Below are 18,636 nucleotides of genomic sequence, written 5' to 3' on the forward strand. Positions count from 1 at the left end.
CTTTTGTTTTTATGTCAGGTGTTATTGCACTTTGAAACCAAACACCAGTTCAAACAGGAGGCCGTAATTGCAGAAGCAATGGGACGACTAAGGGGGGCCTGAAGTGGTGTGGGCACCTCCAGCCGTGTAGATACTTGTGAAAACAAGACAGGGGCAGTAAAGTGTTGATGAGACTGCCAGACAAAAGTGGAGAAGTGGCACATTCACCAGAAAGGCGCGAGAACAACTGGACATGTGGGATGTTGGAAGTTGAGAAGTTCTTGACATCCTCACATAAGGTGTGGATATTTGTTGGTGCTAGAAAGTCTGTGAGTCATTCTCAGAAGAAGTGATTTAAGTAAGCAGTTAAGTAATTACTAGGCATTGGTGTTATTATTAGATTGATTTACATCTTCTTATATGGCCATGCCGCCACTTGACTAATGAGATATTACACAAAAAATGGCATACGTCTGTAGGCTTCCAACCAACTTTATCCAAAAGGAAAGATGAAAACAAGAAGCTTGACAGCATCACATTGTCAGAATGAGCAATTGTAATGTGGAAATACAACCTCCAGACATAAATAGTGATGTCATATGGTTGCATAATCAATCACATGCATTAGCCAACTTCAGAAAAGTCGTAATCAAATAAAGCCCTTGAAAGGATCCAGGGGGTCACTAACAAAATAAGCAAATCTGATTTCACCATCCTTTTACACTGGAAATTATCTCATTCGGGAAGTGTACCAGGATGGTTATTTCCACCATGTGTTTCCCACTATTACTGCCCCACCTTCAGTAGGCTCTCTTAGGTCTGTGTAACTTTAAACAGAACAGGCATATGAAAAAAAAAACGTGATTCTTAAAATCGTTTGCTGAAACGGAAGTGTGTCCTGTAACGTGCATATGAGTAGGACGTTAGGACGAAACAGTGTGTAAAACATTATTCTTGTAAGATATAGGAAACTGGAAACTTTGAGAACGTCTCAGAAAAAGTATGATCCCTTTAAGAATTCCCAGATTGTACTCTTTGTTTACATAACACAAGGTGCGATCCATGACTCATGTGAGGTGGTACGAGAACAGAGTTGTACTCTGAGTTGGTTAAGTTTCTTTCACTCAGAATAAATGAAACTCAATATATTTTCGCTTGCTGTGGTCGATAACTTTAAGTAACTATACACAACATAGTTTGGTCATAAATATAAATTTAAACTCAGAGTTGGTAAAGAGTAACCCCCCCCATAAAGTAAAGAACAAGACAATGGTACATTCCGGCCCTGCTCCTCGCTGTTTTTGTATCTGCTTCAGAGCGGATTCAACCGCCAAGTAAGTTACATTTTGCTATGTCACGGCAAAGAAGTTTGAGACCAGTTTATTTATAGAAAACTGGATTCGTTGGGGACACACCGACATATACCGCTGGATATACGATCGGAAATGAGAGCGTGTCGTGTGTTTTGAAGGGAATTCCTGGTGATTTTTGAGCCGCTGTTATTACTGTATAGCTAACGTTACACAGTGAAGCCAGAAGCCCCATGTTTTCGTCAAGCCAAGAGGAGCACTGCGCCCCGTCCAAAGACCCAGTGAAATACGGGGAGCTGGTGGTGCTGGGGTAAGTTGAACCGTTGTGGTATTTATTTTGGGATCATTTCAATTTGTAAACACTTTCACGGTGGACCTTAAAGCGAGCGTTTATCTTGAGGAAGTTTCTCAAGAGGGCACTCACATAGCTAACTTAGCTACGCGACTGTAAGTTCTAAACACAGCGTCAGCAGTAAATTGTTTGTATTTCAGCCAAAGATTGTTTTTTTATAAAAAACACACAAACAAACATATTACTACATTAAGAAAACGCGTCAAGCCCAGATGAGAAATTCACGCGCTCACGTTACACCACAAATGAGACACGTGCGCAATCAGAAAATATGTAGATTTTCGTTTCGCTGAGTCGGTGGCGACGTTTCATTACCTAATAACCGGGAATTAAGCAGCAGGCCCGTTATATCGCAACATACCGATGTTCAGGAAATAGATACGTTCAGGACAACTTTAGTAACTCGGGTGAAATGAATCTCATACTCAGCAACTCTGACCGGGGTGCTCCTTCCCACCTCAAAGTTGGATTCATGGGGTTTGAGGAATTCGGAAGTGGTAATGGTCCCCTCCCCCAACCCCCTAGGGTTTTTTCATTTTCTATCTGTAGCTCAGACCACACAACTTTACATCTGCATAAACCACAACTTCTCTAGTCTGGCGCATTGGCATTACGAGGCCATGATTTGAGGCCAGACTTGACTGACAAATGACTGTTGAAGTGAATACTCTGAAATCACGTACCTTGCTTAAAGTAACAAAAAAAAAGTTGATTTTTTTACATTCTCCAATGTCTGCTGGTCACATGGCCAGGTAAGGGACCCTGACTGTTACTAGGTTTTCGCAGTATCAGCCCAGGAGTGGAGGATATGGATAAAATCTGGTAAACCAGACAGTAATTTTTGTCACAGATTTCAGTATTTAAAAATGCCATTACAATCTTGGTGTTAAAGTTCTGTCAACAATCATTTGTAGGGCTAGAAATTGAGCCTCAATACTTTTTTGATACCAAACAAAATGTGTCCATAGCACAAAGTATTGAAAACTGTCAAGTAGGACAGAAAGTGACAGTTATTTTCATTATAGTCTGCCAGTTACTATCTCGATTAATTGTGTGGGCACTAAAAATAATTGTTACAGTTTCCTAAAGGCCAGAATGGTGTCTTCACATTTCTTATTTTTGTGTACCCAAAGATATGCAGGTTACAGTAAAACACAGAGAAGCAGAAAACCCTAACAACTGAAAAGCTCATAGTTACTAGTCAATTCGCTGCCGACTGATTATTTGTTTCAAACTCTGTCAGGTACTGAAAGTTGCCATCAAATAGATAAAAGATCCTGATCAGGATTTTGTCAACTTCTTTATGAAAGCAAAGTTCTTACATTGTGTTTCGACTGCGTTTAATGAGTGAGTACTTTGACTTCTTTTGTTAAATTGAAAAAAGATATTTTTAGAAGAACAAATTTATTCTTCTCAATAAGTTTTCAGTTGTTTTGGCATCTGTACTGAAACTATCAAATTGGCACAACAAGTCAGCTATAGTGGCATTAGTATACGTGTCTTATCCTGCCACAGAGTAAATACTGGTGTGGCTTTTTCTTTGTTTATGTCAGAACTGTTTCAAAGCCACGACTGTGTGTTCTCTGGATTTGTTCAGGAAAAACTGCAGCCAGTTATCATTGTAAACAATCGGGTTTTAAATTGATAAACTGTGAAGGGCAGCAGCTGCAAAAGATGATAGAAAACACCTGCTGTGTCATTAGTGATTGGAGTTTGGCCAGGACTGAAGTTCCTTTGAAAGTAATTAAAACTTAAAGTGAACATTTTCAGGTGTCTGTGCTGTATTCCATTTATAAAGTGTCTAAAGCTCTTGAAATTAGATGCTCATGAAGATTATACACAGAGCATGGTAGAGTGTGGTTTTGTCCCTTGCCCTCCACCCATACACTCACAGTCACACTACTTATTACAAGGGACAAAAAGTGCTGACTGCTTATTACCCCGGGCTGAACATGTGGCATGTTTAAAGCTGATGCTTTTGTTCTCTCTCGTGACATAAAGACACATATTTGAATCAGATGTGATGGGTGTATAATCACTGCCATGTCATCACATCCCATTGATAAAACTGATGGTAGACAAGATAGCTGACAGCATGGAACAAAGCTTGTTTGAGCAGCAGTTCCCTCAGTGGTTTGTTGCCATGACCGAGGTGGCTCTTATTACTTGCATGGCTGCCCCCCATCTCTGCTTGGGCGGGTTGGCTTGGTGCTGGTCAGTGAAGGGGCGGGGGTGGCTGTGTGGGTATCCTGGAAATGAAAGGATGGATTGATCAGGGCCCAGCCTTTGCCTCTCCTCAGCTTCCTCTGTCCATTGTGGCCGAGAGACTGGGCCTATTGATTGAACTTTGTACATTTCTAAAGAAACGCTCGGTAAAGGAAGTGTACAAATCAACTTCGGGACATCTTCGGTACAAACTGGCACTGATTTTCGAGATGTGATGTCTCTTTTATTCGTCAAAGGAGAAGCATTATCCTTTTGCCTTCCTCAGGGTCAGAGTGTAGGTGGTGTCAGTGTCTTGTGCAAGGTCACATCAGTCAGATGGATCCTTGAGGCCATGGCAGCTTGAATCTGAGTCACTTGACTGATGCTGTCCTTACTCATGCTGCCATCTGGCTGCCTCCTATGTAGTGAGCATGTACTGGGGATAAATTTGTAAAGTTTAGATTGACCTATATGAAACATTAATAGCCTGTAGACTTACTTTGTAGCATCCTCTGACCCCTGTGCCATCTTCTGTAACCCTTTAAGGCCACCCTACCTCTGTGTCATGCTAATGAGTGCCATAACAACTCATCAAATCTCCTCCTCATTCTGTGAACACTAGCCTTTCATGTTAGCATAAGAGGTAGGAGGTGCTGTTGGCTCCTTAGCGCAACCCTGGAGGATAGGTGATACGCCAGAGTCTTCTAATCCCTGCTCCTAAGTATTGGAAGGTAAATCCGCTGTCTGTCTGGCACAGGTCAAAAGGGAAAGCGATCACAATTATTTGGAGCGCAGCACTAAAGAGCCTGTCCTTGCTAATGTGACGGTTGCAGTTCCTGGATGACAGAATATTGTTCTTCAGTGTAATGATGAATAATAGAAGGCATGTGTGCCATTTCTTCAGAGAGCCATGGTTATATTCTGCAGTTAGAATTCATCATGGCAGAAATGCTAAGCTGCATATCATCTGATTGTGTGCTGTATGTGAGACATCCAGGCACAGGTATCCAGCACATAGGCCCCCTCAAACGAAATAGAAATCTGAACAATATGTAGGCTTCTGTCGCTGCTCTTTATTTAGATGAGGAGTTTCTAGGACAGGCTTAATGAATTTGGAGTATAGATTCAGCACACTGTTAAATGAGGTTTAAAATGTGTTTATTAACAAGATATCATCAATATTTCTATCCCATACGGATCTTCTTTTGGCTCAAGATGATCAATAAGTTTATAGGCTCTGGTGAGTAAATGCTATAGGAACAAATTTAACATTTTGATGAGCGTTTGCCTTGTTCCCAGAGCAGATGTCTTTTAACTTTAGACTATGAGGGTTAATTTAGACATTTTAAAGCAGTAAAACAGCTGTCACCCACTATTATTTTGTTATTTTCCTCCTGTCCTGCTGTCAGGGTATAAGCTGTAGCTATGTCCACTGTATCTTCCAGTGCCCCTCTATCTCTCTGTGGGTGGCTTGTACTACAGGCCAGCTTTGTGCACTGTGCTGACTGGGTCCATGTGTTTCCATGGCTGGCCAGCCGTGTGGAGACATGAGACAGGTGGACTAGCTTGGGAGGGAGGTAGGGAGGAGCAGAAGGTGGCTCTTGTTGCTACTGTTGCATTTGTGCTGCAACAAAGAGTAGAAATGTCAGATTACGTGGTGGTTTTCAGAATTCATGCCCTAACGAAATGCTTCTATGCAAACTTGAGGTTTTCAGTAGCGATATTTCCGTTGTGTACAATATCTGTTCAGCACGCTGTGGTAACACGTGAGTGTGTGTGACAGAAGGTCTGTGTGTTGGATGGGAGTAGAGCATGGGGTGTCCCAGCTGTAGGAACCAGCTGGTGGATGGGGAGAGGACCAGTCCTACCGGAAGGGGCTTCTTCATTCACAAGGAGCAGCCGAGGCTAGGTGCCTCACAGAAACACTGAAGGGCAAAGCTAGAATCTAGTGTTGGGAAATGAAAACAGAGAAGGCTCTTAGATGCTTCTCTGGTTGTGCGGAGGCTTTGAAATTGAGATCTTAGAGCTTTCTGTATCAGTGTATAAAATTCAGCTTTGGGAGAATGTGTTTCAGTCATATGAGCCAGTTCTCCACCCAGACTGTGCATGCCCAAAGTGATAGCAAACCTGACGTGCATCTTAAAACCCGTTCCTGGCTGGGACACAGAGCAAAAGAACAGCTGCAGTTTACACAGAGCTAGCTCACTGAAATCACAAGCACCAGAGTGCATTATGTAATAAGAGACATTATCCAAGGTAACGCTTAGATTGCTAATAGGGTGCAGTAGATTGCCAGTGATGTAATGCGTGGCAGAGCTCCTTTTCAAAACACACAAATGTTTCTAATTCTCCGCGTTTACTTGTTCTATGATTACAAGAATTTTGCCCCCAAATCTCGTTAGACACATCTTTTTTTGCAGCGACAAAAACTGTTTGCATTTTCATAAAAAGATTAAAAGTGAATTTGCTGTCCTTTCCCTCCACCCCACCCCACTCTGTGACAGGTACAATGGCTCTCTGCCCAATGGAGATCGTGAGAGACGGAAAAGCAGATTTGCGCTACACAGGAGGACCAAAGCTAACGGTGTTAAGCCGAGCACTGTGCACATCCTCAACACACCGCAGGCCAGCAAGGTACAAAACAGATCAGAAGATGAATGAGTGATTGAATGACTCAGTGGGAATGAACAAGTTTCTGCTTCAAAATGTATATAAGCACGCAGATGAATACCTGAAACTGAGAGTGATGAGAAATGTCAGTGCACTTAGATAGTTTTGAATTCCTGTTGTTACTGAACTCAGCAGATTTTAGATATTGAAAAACAAAAGTGACTTTTTCAGAGCAGCACCAGGTCTTTTTATTATTCTGATTATTATTTCAGTAGCTTATGGAACATGCAGTAAGCCCCTTTACGTTATTGTTGGCAGACCTTAATGTTGACATTTCCAGTACAATAACTGCAGACGGGCCTCATAGTTTTTTCTTTGCACCAGAGTGCCTGCCAGAAACTGCCCCATCCAGTAAAACATGTCTGCCTTCCTGCATTCCAGCCTTTGGTTCCCAAGCAAAACTGCTAAACAAGCTGGAGGACCTGCTTACCTCTGCACCTCTTGGAGGCCAATATTTCAGACATTTGTTGAGAGTTTAGCTCGCTGGCCAAAGGCCCTCTGGTTCGAGTTACTCTCACCTTGTGGAACTTGACTCCTGATATCTGCTTAGAAGGTTTTTCTGTGACTGGGCATTTCTCATTGCAGAGTATGTGGACCATTCCAGCTGAGTTTGAGCTGAATGTTCCTGCTGCTTCGCAACTACAAGTTGTTTCTCAGACTGTTCAGAAAACTGTGTTGCACTGGACTTAGCTGTTTTTACTACACAGCTTAACTGAGCAAAGCATGCCATTTAAGCAGTCACAGACCGTTTCAGAGATGGGAACTGCTGTGATCTTCTTCCCCTTTTTACCACTGTTCCTCTCTGTCACCCTGCTACCAGGCCTGGGATTAGGAGGGTGAACTGAGGAGGAAGTTGTTGCAGTAGGCTGGCTGCTGTACACGTGGTCAAAAATAGACATTCCTTAAGAGACAAGCAGGGCAGTGTGCTTGATTTGAGGGGAGCCTTATTTTTTCATATTATATTAGCAGTCCCCCCAGCCTGCTCCTGTTCCCTCACAGTGTAGTAGTCTCATACAAATGAACTGAGAATGCTTGGCTGAGAAGCAGAGAGGGAAAGCTCACGTGTCTCTGCACACTCTGGTGTTCATGACAGATAATGAGGAGCTCCCATGATGCCACTGCCAGCCTCCTATTCAAATCCTTCCCCTGCTTTCTCATCTCCCTCCTTGATCTCATTTGTGCGTGTGATTGTTTGCATTGGCTTTTTTTTAGGGGGGGGCGGTCGGTTGGCCCATGGCTGTGTTTTTATTTTTGTGTGTGTGTGACCTTCTCGGGGGGGTGTTGTGGTTATAAAAATATATCTTTCTGTTGGGAGCGTGTATGAACTTCTTTTAGCCGTTGAACAGGTGGAGCGCCATTTGTTTGTAGCAGTGCAGTCGAGACAAGACTGCATGCGATGATGACATTTGTCCCCGTCTGTCTCTGATGTTACAGCAGAGTGTGGCAGCGCTGATGACCCACTTTCTCTCTCACTCTTTCCCTCCCGCACGTGACAAAGAGAAAGAGAGAGAGGGAGGGGGGGGTTGTTTGGAAAATGGAATTTGCAGATTAGAGTGGGATGATAGTGGCATGTGGTGAAGTGTTGATGGGAGCTGGGCCTGAGTGGCTTTAACCCACCCGTCCTCACTACACTGACTGAGGCAGCTCAGCTGGTAGGCGAGCTTGTGTTAACTGAGGCCAGTGGGCAGTTTATGGCCACTGTCATGGTGGTGTGACTTCACACACTCTTTTCTGTTCCTCTTCCAGAAATTCCTGCCGCAGATCTTTGGTTTTAGGTAATATGATGAAGAAATAATGCAACAGGTCACGAGAGTTTTTACTTTGGCCTAAAATTCATCATAATAAAAAGCCTGGGGAATTTTTTTTAGTTGTAAATAACAGGGTTAAAATAAGGAAAATGCTGTAGTTGTTGTTGACTCTTAGGATCTAACTCATCAGCATTTTAGCACCATGCATAGTTGGGTTTTTTTTGATTTTCCCCAATCTTTGATTTAACCTCAGCAACGATGCAATGGTTGCATAAGGCATTTGGTTGGTGTAGTTCCTGTTTGTGAACCCCCAGCACCAACACATCTGGTTTTGAAGCCACAAAGACATCAAACGGTTCCTACTTCACTATGACACAAAACAATAAAACACCTACTGTCACGTGGTGTGTTTGTACTTCAGTCATCCGGATTATATGTGTTTGATATGGTATCATAACATGCAGTGTATGTGTAACAAGTTGTTGAATTGTTATATTTCAGGCCGTGAACTGTAAAGGCCAACACAGCATCTCCTACACGCTGTCCAGGAACCAGACGGTAGTGGTGGAGTACAGTCATGACAAAGACACAGACATGTTTCAGGTAAACGCCCGTTCATTGACACTCTTTCATGTAAGGATTGCATGCGTTGTTCTTATTGAATAACCTACTGAATCCTCTACATTTGATTAATTGTATTAACCACCATGTGGTTCAAATATATGCACATTTTCTTATCTTCCCCCTCTTGAACCTCATGCCCTGTGTGTGTACTGTCAACTGTTCTGACTGTAGCATTAATCTGACTGTACAGCAAGGAGATGATGACCAGAGGGAAGTTAGCACTGCAGACACGTGCTTCACATTCAGGGCTGTATTGTATTTATGTTGCTTTTTAAACAACATTGAATACATGGAAACAAAGACAGAAGGGTAACCATTCAAAAAATAGGACTTCAGGACAATTTGAGATTCACAAAAAAATGAGGAAATGAAAGGGGGAAATACTTATTTTTACCTCTGTTTGTTCAGCTTGTGGAATGTTTGGACATTTGTCAATGTTGAACTCTGTGGTCTGTGTAAAATTAGCCTGAAATATTGTTATTGAAATAAAAAAAAAAAAAAGAAAATCGCATTCTTTTCTGAGATGTACTGATATAACAACATGCTGCTGTACGGAACTTTGTGTACCAGAGTGTTTTGTGTCTCAGCATTTTTTTTATCACACACACACTGTGCGGCATCATTCGAATGTCAAACCGCCACAAACTGGCACAAGGCTGAATAGCCAGGAAGCGGAACAGTTCTGAGTTCAAACGTCTGCAGGGAATTAAAAAGCAACCACTGCCACTGTCCATGCCCATGCCAGTGTACTGACAAAAGTTCACAAGAAACTATGAAAGAATATAGCACAAGAATTGATTAATTACTGTGTTTTGTAGATTGGGCGTTCCACAGAGAGTCCCATAGACTTTGTGGTGACTGACACAATAGCAGGAGGCCAGGAGGGAGAGGATACTCCCATCACACAGAGCACCATCTCCCGTTTTGCCTGCCGAGTCGTCTGTGAGCGTAACCCTCCCTTCACTGCTCGCATCTATGCAGCCGGGTTTGACTCCTCCAAAAACATCTTCCTTGGGGTAATTACTAGTTAGTGTACAATAGCAGATATATGTTATCTTTATCTACACTGCTGTCTTCTATCTTTGTAACCAGACAAACAAATGCACTTTCTTTTATTGGTAGCTCTTTGCAAAAAAAAATTAAAAAAAAGTGGCATACCACACAGCACATCTAGTTTGCAGCATCATCTGTGCTCTCGCCTACAGGAAAAAGCTGCAAAATGGAAAAACCCTGACGGTCACATGGACGGCCTGACAACCAATGGCGTGCTGGTAATGCACCCCAAGGGTGGATTCACAGAAGAGTCCAAGCCCGGCGTATGGAGAGAGATCTCTGTTTGTGGGGATGTTTACACACTGAGAGAGACCCGTTCAGCGCAGACCCCAGGCAAACTGGTCAGTATCTTCAAACAGTGTACATATACAGCATAAGTGTCACTATAACATAACTGAAGCATCACAGAGTATTCAGCAGATGTTTCTCAAGTCACACATACTGTTATGATGATTACATGCGCAGCTAAACTCAATGTGTGTCGGCTACATCACCCTCTGCAGGTGGAGAATGAGAGTAATATACTGCAGGATGGCTCCCTGGTGGATCTATGTGGAGCTACATTACTGTGGCGTACAGCCGAAGGCCTCTTTCACACGCCCACCCAAAAGCACCTGGAGGCTCTCAGACAGGAGATCAATGCAGCGCGGCCCCAGTGTCCTGTAGGTCTCAACACCCTCGCCTTCCCCAGCATGCAACGCAGCCGTGCCCTCTCCTCCCTGGAGGACAAGCAACCTTGGGTCTACTTGGCGTGTGGCCACGTGCACGGTTACCACAACTGGGGCCACCGTTCAGAGCAGGAGCCCAACACTCAGCGAGAGTGTCCCATGTGCCGGGTGGTGGGACCCTACGTACCACTGTGGCTGGGCTGTGAGCCGGCCTTCTACGTGGACACAGGTGCACCCACACACGCCTTTGTGCCATGTGGACATGTGTGTTCAGAGAAGTCAGTCAAGTACTGGGCGGAGATCCCCCTCCCCCACGGCACCCACGCCTTCCATGCCGCCTGCCCCTTCTGTGCCACCCAGCTCAGCCTCACTCAGGGCTGTTCCAAGTTAATCTTCCAGGGCCCGGTGGACTGAGCTAAAGGGTCCTGCTCTGGCGGAGAAGATTAAACAGGAATGCCAACATGCTGTGAAACTGTTCCGATTATTTTGTGCTTTCTTTTGTTCATGTAAGCCAGCTGTGTGAAAGGAGTAAATCTTCTCAACTCCTGGTCATATACTGTGGATTCTGCACAACAGAGAGCCATTACAGATTGTTCAGGGCCTCTTGTGGCTGTTTGGATGGCCACTGTGGGATACAGAGATGTGGAGCGCACTGGACCCACAGGTCCCTGGCTCTGCTAGACTGAAATACTGTTTCAGCTGCCCTGCCAACCAACCGCTTTAAACAAGGCTCCAGCACTGGTGTGCCTGCTGGTTTTCCATCAGAGGGCCGTAGGATTAAGGTTGTAGAAGGAATGAATCGTTTTTTACTCATGAATCAAACTGAACCAGATAATAGTGAGCAGGTGTAGTTGGGACTGTTGAGAAAGAAAAAGAGGGGGGAGGGTTTTATAGGCTAGTTCCTGGAGGGTCTGAGACAAAGTTTTTACTGAGCCAGACAGCTGGACTGTTGGCTGGGAGAAAAGCCAGGAGAAACTTGGGGTCTAATGGCTAACTAGTTAAGTGCTCCCCATTGGCCTCTCAGCCTTAACCCCTAATGGTATCTACATCATGTAGCTCTCCAGAGGTGGCTTCCATTTGCTGAACAAACTTTGAGGGGAGGGTGGTATTTTTCATTAAAACTGTGGGAATATTTTTCATAAATGAGAAAAGATATTTTGTTGAAGGCAAAGGGAGGGGTAGTTTTGCATACCGAGGACATAAGGAAATGACAACCCACATAGATTCTTCTCCACGTTTTTATCTGACAGAAAAGGTATTTTACTACACTGAGGCCCTTGTACTGTTTTGTAATGCAAATGTTAATATATTTTTCTCCTGCATAAATGATGTTAGTGAGAATGTTTGCGAGTGTGTGCGTGCATGTGTGACTGTGTGTGTGTGTGTGTGTGGGTTGGACTGTGTGGGTGTCCTTGGGCTTTTGTTGAAATCGCCCTGCATCATTTCACCCCAATCCCCTCTCTATGATCTCGCCCACCACCCAAAATACTACCAGAGAGAACACAGGAATTAAACCAAGCTCGCAGGGTTTGACAATGAATGTACTGAAATACATTGACTCTCCTCACTGGTGGAGCTACAATTATACAACTCGCTTTCTCAGTGGATTGCACTCTTAAAGGTACAGGTAAGGCCTATTTGCAGTGAAAGACAACATTGGAACTGTTCAACCATATGCCATAACCCACACCTGCTTGCTAGGCTGCTAGCTTGCTCTGTCCCCACCCCACACTCGTACTGTATCCAGTCTGCACTGTTGTTAGCTTTATCCCATGCTGGGTCTGATCCAATGATTTATACGCTCTCAAACCTGGGCACAGTCTCAGCAGCATCCAGAGATTATACCAAATATAAGGAGGAGCTGTTTTCTCTCCACATGCAAGATGTAAACCTAAACTGCTGCTATGGTGGAGTGTCGACAGCTCTGGATTACAGTCGAGGCTGTTCAGTTGCATGCACCAGCTCCATGGGAGTAATGATATTATCACACACAATGCCAAATTTGGTCAGTTTTATTGTGGGTGGATGAGTCAAGTTGTCCAAAACAAAGTAGCAGATGAATTGAAACTAAAGAATCTGGGACGAATCTGTGCATTCTTCTGTGATGTTAGCTTACCAGACTGTGCCCACATGTCAAGTTTAGTCAAAGGCATTAATTCTGAACCGCTAGTTTATCAAATACAATAGTGAGCATTAAAATTATGAGACATCAAAACGTTTCTATTATAGCATTCAGATGTTCTTCCAAGTTGCGGTATGATGAATAAAATTCAGAGGTATTGCTGAGGGGCAGAATCCACCATGATTAAGGGCTCCTGGACTTCACAAAAAAAGATAATATCTCAATAGCAGCGGTGGACTGCTGGAGTATTTTTCTTTTTGCTTCATAAACATACCTGGCATTCTTTTAAAAAAAAAAAGAAAAAAGAATCAGCAGCATTACGCTCCGCTCGTACCACAGAACGTTTCTGAATCGCTTGGTTTCTTCACATTTTATGTAACTGCCGTGCAGGGTCAAGCACTAAGCCACATATTGTACAGTAGCATTCCTCTCTAACACTTTCAGCTCCAACACTGTGCCCGTTGCTTAAGACCGTGTTCTGTAACAGCTGCAGAGTAGCTGCCTCAAACATTCCTCCTTGGTAAACATGGGTGGGGCCCTCAGTTCACCCAAGGGCTTGTTCTATGATTTTGTCTCCTACAGGAACTCTGTACACAAGCCATAGAACGCACTGATGCTCCCAATGCCTCTTTTGCAAAGAATAAAAAAAAATATTTTTTAAAAATATGCTAAAGTGAGTTGGTTGTCTCTCTGATTTTAGACCTGACAGTAAATTAACATTTTATACTCGTGGGTAATGTTCGGGGACACTGAGGCAATTTTAAAATGATCCACTGATTATAAAAAGGTATGTGCAGCTGATGAGAACTGGCTCCTCTTTATTCATCTACTGCCTTTGAACTCCAGATGTCTCCGCTGTGTTCACACAACAGAGCAGTAATGTTTAATCACAGTTACATATGTGTTTCATCATTCCTCTGTATGAGCATTGCCATGCTATCTTAGTCGCCAAAATGGCTCTGAATATTGATAGCTCTATCAAACTATTTTCTTTTTTAGATAAGGGGAAAGAAATTTTCTTGAAGTCTATTTTATTCACATTTTATGTTCTATCTTATCAACCTCATCTTAACATTTACCATGGGAAATGACTCCATGAGTAACAGTCCCTGGTGTTCTGTGCAGAGTGTAGTTTCCTGCTGAGGCCACAGGAGGGCACTATTTCCTCAATAATACAGATGTTGGCACTGTGACCACCAAACCACTGAGCCTGCGGCATCCAATTGCCAAAATCACAGAGCAAAGAAATAGAAGTTTGATGTGTATTTATGAAAAAGACTAAAGTATAAATACATCTCCAATACATCTGAAACAAGACAAATTGAATTAACTAAATTGGCATGTCTGTGTATATGCCTGAAAATCCTCTATATGTGCAACTACAGGAAATGCATGTAGACTATATATTTAAAGTTAGACATCTTCTGATTAATCTTCTACATTCCATATGTGTTTGCTCAAATTAATTATACTGTTCTTAGATTTATTTCAGATTTAAATCCAGGCGTCGTACATAAGACGTGTCTGAAAAATATGCACAGTTGTGAGCAATTTTTAGCTTTTATTTTTCTGTGCATGCAAAAACATTACGATACATCATGATGATGATGATGACATTTTCCATCACTTGCATGTGACTTCATCTCCTCTATAATAAGGGCACATGAAAGGGATTTAAATACATAACATGTCAGTTAGGCGTTTGGAGAGGAATGGAGCTGTGGGATGCCATGCTTCCTAATTAACATTTCTGCAGTAGATGTGAGATGGGTTCATATGTCTGCACACTTGCCTGTTTTTCTGAATGACAGAAAAGACACTGAAGGTGACAGCATGCTAATTTTGAGATCGCTCGGTGGCTCCCCTGCCTTAAGCAGGGCAGGGTTATGCAAATAAAGTGCAATGATACAATTTTTTTTTTCTTGAACCAGCTTCCTGGATGAGAAAGTAAGGTTCATGTGCCATACTGATGCTGGGCTTTGTAATAGACTGACATGAACCATAATACTCTATTATCACCTTTTTGATCCTAATTAACTTTCAGCAGACAACACTTTTCACAGCCACAGAACTTAATTTCACAGGATCATATTTCCGCTGCATTTATATTTCTACTGAAAAGTTTGTGTTTGGATAAATAATACATTGTTCAGCTGAGGTTACCCTATATGTGGACCTCTTAAAGCTATAATATAAAACAGAATGGGAGCTGGAGATGATGTTTTCAAACTCCTGACAGGCTGCCTAACCAAAGGCCCATCCTACAGGATCAAAACAGTGTAAGGGGAACACAGCCACTGTCCACCCCTCACAAAATTCCATATCTTGTTAATTTAATCTGGACATGTAAGGAAAACGGCACACCAGACGTGTGGTTATGGCATTTGGCCTGACAATGTTCTTATGGAGTAAGTGAAATGTGGAGACATGGTGTGTCAATGAATACACTGGATAAACTCTTCATATTAAAGGGGTGCTCCAGCAATTTAGTACTGCACTTCTAGAAAGTTGGATGATTCACAAGAGAGAAAAGGAACAATCATAATAATCAAAATTAAAGCAGCAGACGCTAAGACGCACTAACTTGTAGCTCCTAAAGAGTGGGCCAAGCTTTCCCATAATTCCTAAAATGCAACTCAGTCACACTGTTACCACTAGCTGAGTAGTACTCCTTATGAAATGTAAACTCACCTGTGTAAAATCAGTGGATTACCCCTTTAAGGAGTACCAAGTCTTTCACAAAATTAACATCATAACAAGACAGTTACCTGCACAGTCATGAGGGTGCAATAATACTATAGTTATTTGCAAAGCAGTAGCTTCAAAATCATGTCTGGTCCAGTATTTACTCCATTACTGCTTGTTTTTATGTGTAAAGCTCTGTTGGACCTGAGAAAACCCTGCGAGAACTGCATTAAAGAATAGTTTAAAACCTGTTTAGATTTAGTGTAAAATGTGAAATAGTGATCAGTTAATTCCCTCATTTTTTAGACTGGAGTTTACACCTGACAACAATACACATAACATATGAAAATAATGTACAACAGTTGACTGTCACCTCTCTGTCACAAAGCAAAGGCTACTTTAAACTAGCTGCATTTAAAGGGTTCATCCTCAGTTTTATATGTTTCTCTGTGTCCTCTGTGCCCTGAGACCTGACATGTGAAATGCCACAGGTGGCTGCGGGCTGTGTGCCAAGCTATCAGCAGGAAACCTTAGCTGGCAAGTTGAAGGCTGTGATATTTACCTCAATACCCCGGCGTGCAACTGAGGCAAATTATATGCAGATCGTCATCTGTAAATGGCAGATAGTGCTCTTCTGCTCTTGTAAATTAAGCACTTACAACCCTCGGAAGCAAACACAAGACACATTTGTCTCCTTGTTTTTTAATATAGTAAACTTGGCAGCCATTTTTTAAAAAATCTCCCAGAAAATTGGACTGCCATGGCACGGTGGCACACATTGGACGGTGCTGCTAATTCCTCACTATTTCTGTCTTGTGTGGTTAGTCACTGTTTGTTGAGGAGACTGTTTTCATCACTTACTCACACCGCACGCATTATTTTGCTTTACGTTGGGTCTGCCTTTCTTTATCCAGGCCCAAGGTCAAACACCTCACACAGGACTAACAAACACTTTTGAGTTATGCAGTTTGATCTTGTCAAACAAAATCATCACACTTTTTTTTTTTTGTATTTTTCTGCTTTAGCTCTGAGCAAGGTTTACAGCAGTAACATTACACAATTCAAAGCTGTATGCAGTGCAGTTTGAAGAGGATTATGATTATATCAGGCCTATTTACTATTTCATGTGGCTCTTGATGATACTTTGTACTCAGCCTACTCAGCTTATTACTTTCTCAATGAATAACAAATGAGTTGTCAAATAAAAGGCAAATAAACACAGGCTAAAGAGAAGCTGATACAAATATTTTATTAGAACATATGAGGGGAAAAATAGGTTTGGAAAATCATGAATTAAATTCAGACTCTAAAGTGGGACAGAGTCTACCTCTCTGAGCCCCTCATGCCCTCTTTCTCTCATCTGCTCTTACAGAGGCACATGTGGCGTCTCTTGCCTACTCATCCAAACAAGGGGACAAATTACTTTAATTATGGAGTAATTGCAGTCTTGTGTTAATTAAATCTTTATCAGTTCAAGTAAGTGGATTGCTCCCACATGGAAACCATGCAGCGATGTGCTGCCTTGCTCTCTCTCCCCCCCCCACCCCACCCCCTTCTGCTCTGTCTAAATTTTCAGTCTGAGACCGTCTTTTATTCACAGTCTCACCCGACTCTCCCTCTCCCTCACCCCTGGGTCTCACACTGAAATGACTGGGATTAGCATCATTTGGGGAAGGGTGTTGTTTTGCCAGCTCCGTCAGTAGCCAGCTGTTTCTTAAAAATACCATAACAAACATGATAGCATTGGTGCGAGGGAGTGTCCTCCGCTGAAAGATGAGATACAAGATTTATCTTAGGTTCCTGGTGTTTGACAAAATTGAATCCTCTCATTTTAATTGCTCTCGACTAGGTGTGCTGCTCCAGGCGATGGAAACAGGAGCTCTGTATGTTGTCCCTTGTTCTCTACAGACTATTATGTTCCATTGTGCAAAATGCCGATTATGACTTGCTTTATCCTTGTCATCTATCTTATTTAGGATCATTTAGGTAGCCACATGTTACAAAGGAACAGCAGTCAGCCTTGTTATTACGTGTGTTTGAGTCCCCTGCTTCTTGTAATGAGAACAGGATCACAGAGGAGAATTAATCTCTCTGAAGACTTATTCACTACATGTACGTTTCATTGAAAATGCAAGAAAATTGGCTTGTTTTGTTGACTTCTGATGGCCTAGCATTTGATCCAAGATTTGGTATATTAAAACAAACTCTTGTCTTGTATCTTGCAGGTTTCTCTTGACAGTTTTTGTTTTTGATCCCCAGAGGGACTTGGTTGTGAATGAGCTGATTACACATTATGTCACAAACTCCATTGTGCATTTATCATTAGTTCCAATAGAACAACATTTGCAAATCTAAATGCTTATTTTCACTGTCTGCCGTATCATAATGTGCTACAATCTTGTACAATCTGTGTGTGTATTCTCATGCTGCTCATTGTTTTAACCTTTATCAATCCACTAAAAGTCAACCAAGCACTGTTGCCCTTTTTCAATTCCTGCCTCACTCTTGCACAGACTATGCAAATACCACAGTTTTTGATCCTTTAACCCGTACAGATTGTGAATTTTGGCTTGTGGACACTGTCAGCAAGCAACTGTTTAGTAGCGAGAATCTTTATGGGACGATGAACGGGGGTAATGTGGCTGTGAAGCAGATTCAAAAGGGCTTAACTGGATTACACCTCATTTCAAGGATGCTTAAGGTAAGATTAAAACAGATATGTGGTAAGTGAGGAAAATACAAAATCAAATAGATGGAATTTCACTCTTGTAAGCCACTTGCTCATGCATGGATGTCCTGTTTGTATTTGTCAGTTAAAAGCTCAGCAAAAAAAAAAAAACTGAGACAATATGTAGATTGTTAATGTAAAAACAAAAGGGACTCCGCAAAGGAAACATACACACATTTCAAACAACAGTTTTGCTCTGTTGGACCGTCACAATTCACCATTAATGCCCTTTCTTATCTCACGCTGCAAATCCCCAGAGCTGGAACATTAGAACTCTCTAATCACACACACTGGCACGTACTGAGTGTGTGTACATGCACTGTAGCACCACTCACACTCAAACACACATACACAGAATCACACACACCTCACATATATAATCTGAAAAGATAATGAATTTAATACCACTGCTGTTACAGTCAACTAATGTTTGTTAATAGCCTGGTGCCATATGGAACGAGGGCCTCAACCATGTGGGTAATTCCTCTTTTT

The 18,636-nt window shown here is 42.3% G+C and overlaps 1 protein-coding gene across 1 annotated transcript; it reads left to right on the plus strand.

Moving 5' to 3' along the window:
• Window positions 1–1,294: 1,294 nt before the first annotated feature.
• Window positions 1,295–13,096, plus strand: peli2 (pellino E3 ubiquitin protein ligase family member 2). Its single transcript, XM_041060807.1, has 6 exons — window positions 1,295–1,599; window positions 6,351–6,480; window positions 8,766–8,867; window positions 9,707–9,904; window positions 10,094–10,282; window positions 10,445–13,096. The coding sequence occupies exons 1-6, from the start codon at window positions 1,523–1,525 to the stop codon at window positions 11,021–11,023; spliced, it is 1,275 nt and encodes a 424-aa protein (XP_040916741.1). The 5' UTR covers window positions 1,295–1,522; the 3' UTR covers window positions 11,024–13,096.
• Window positions 13,097–18,636: the final 5,540 nt, after the last annotated feature.

The sequence above is a fragment of the Toxotes jaculatrix genome, chromosome 17 (genome assembly GCF_017976425.1).
Source record: "Toxotes jaculatrix isolate fToxJac2 chromosome 17, fToxJac2.pri, whole genome shotgun sequence".
NCBI classification, from domain to species: Eukaryota; Metazoa; Chordata; class Actinopteri; family Toxotidae; genus Toxotes; species Toxotes jaculatrix.

What these genes read in the sequence shown, in the direction of transcription:
- peli2 (XM_041060807.1), top strand. Translation starts at nt 1,523, where the DNA reads ATGTTTTCGTCAAGCCAAGAGGAGCACTGCGCCCCGTCCAAAGACCCA. An exon ending in ACACACCGCAGGCCAGCAAG is followed by an intron (nt 6,481 to 8,765) that starts GTACAAAACAGA and finishes GTTATATTTCAG; the next exon opens with GCCGTGAACTGTAAAGGCCA. An exon ending in CGCAGACCCCAGGCAAACTG is followed by an intron (nt 10,283 to 10,444) that starts GTCAGTATCTTC and finishes CACCCTCTGCAG; the next exon opens with GTGGAGAATGAGAGTAATAT.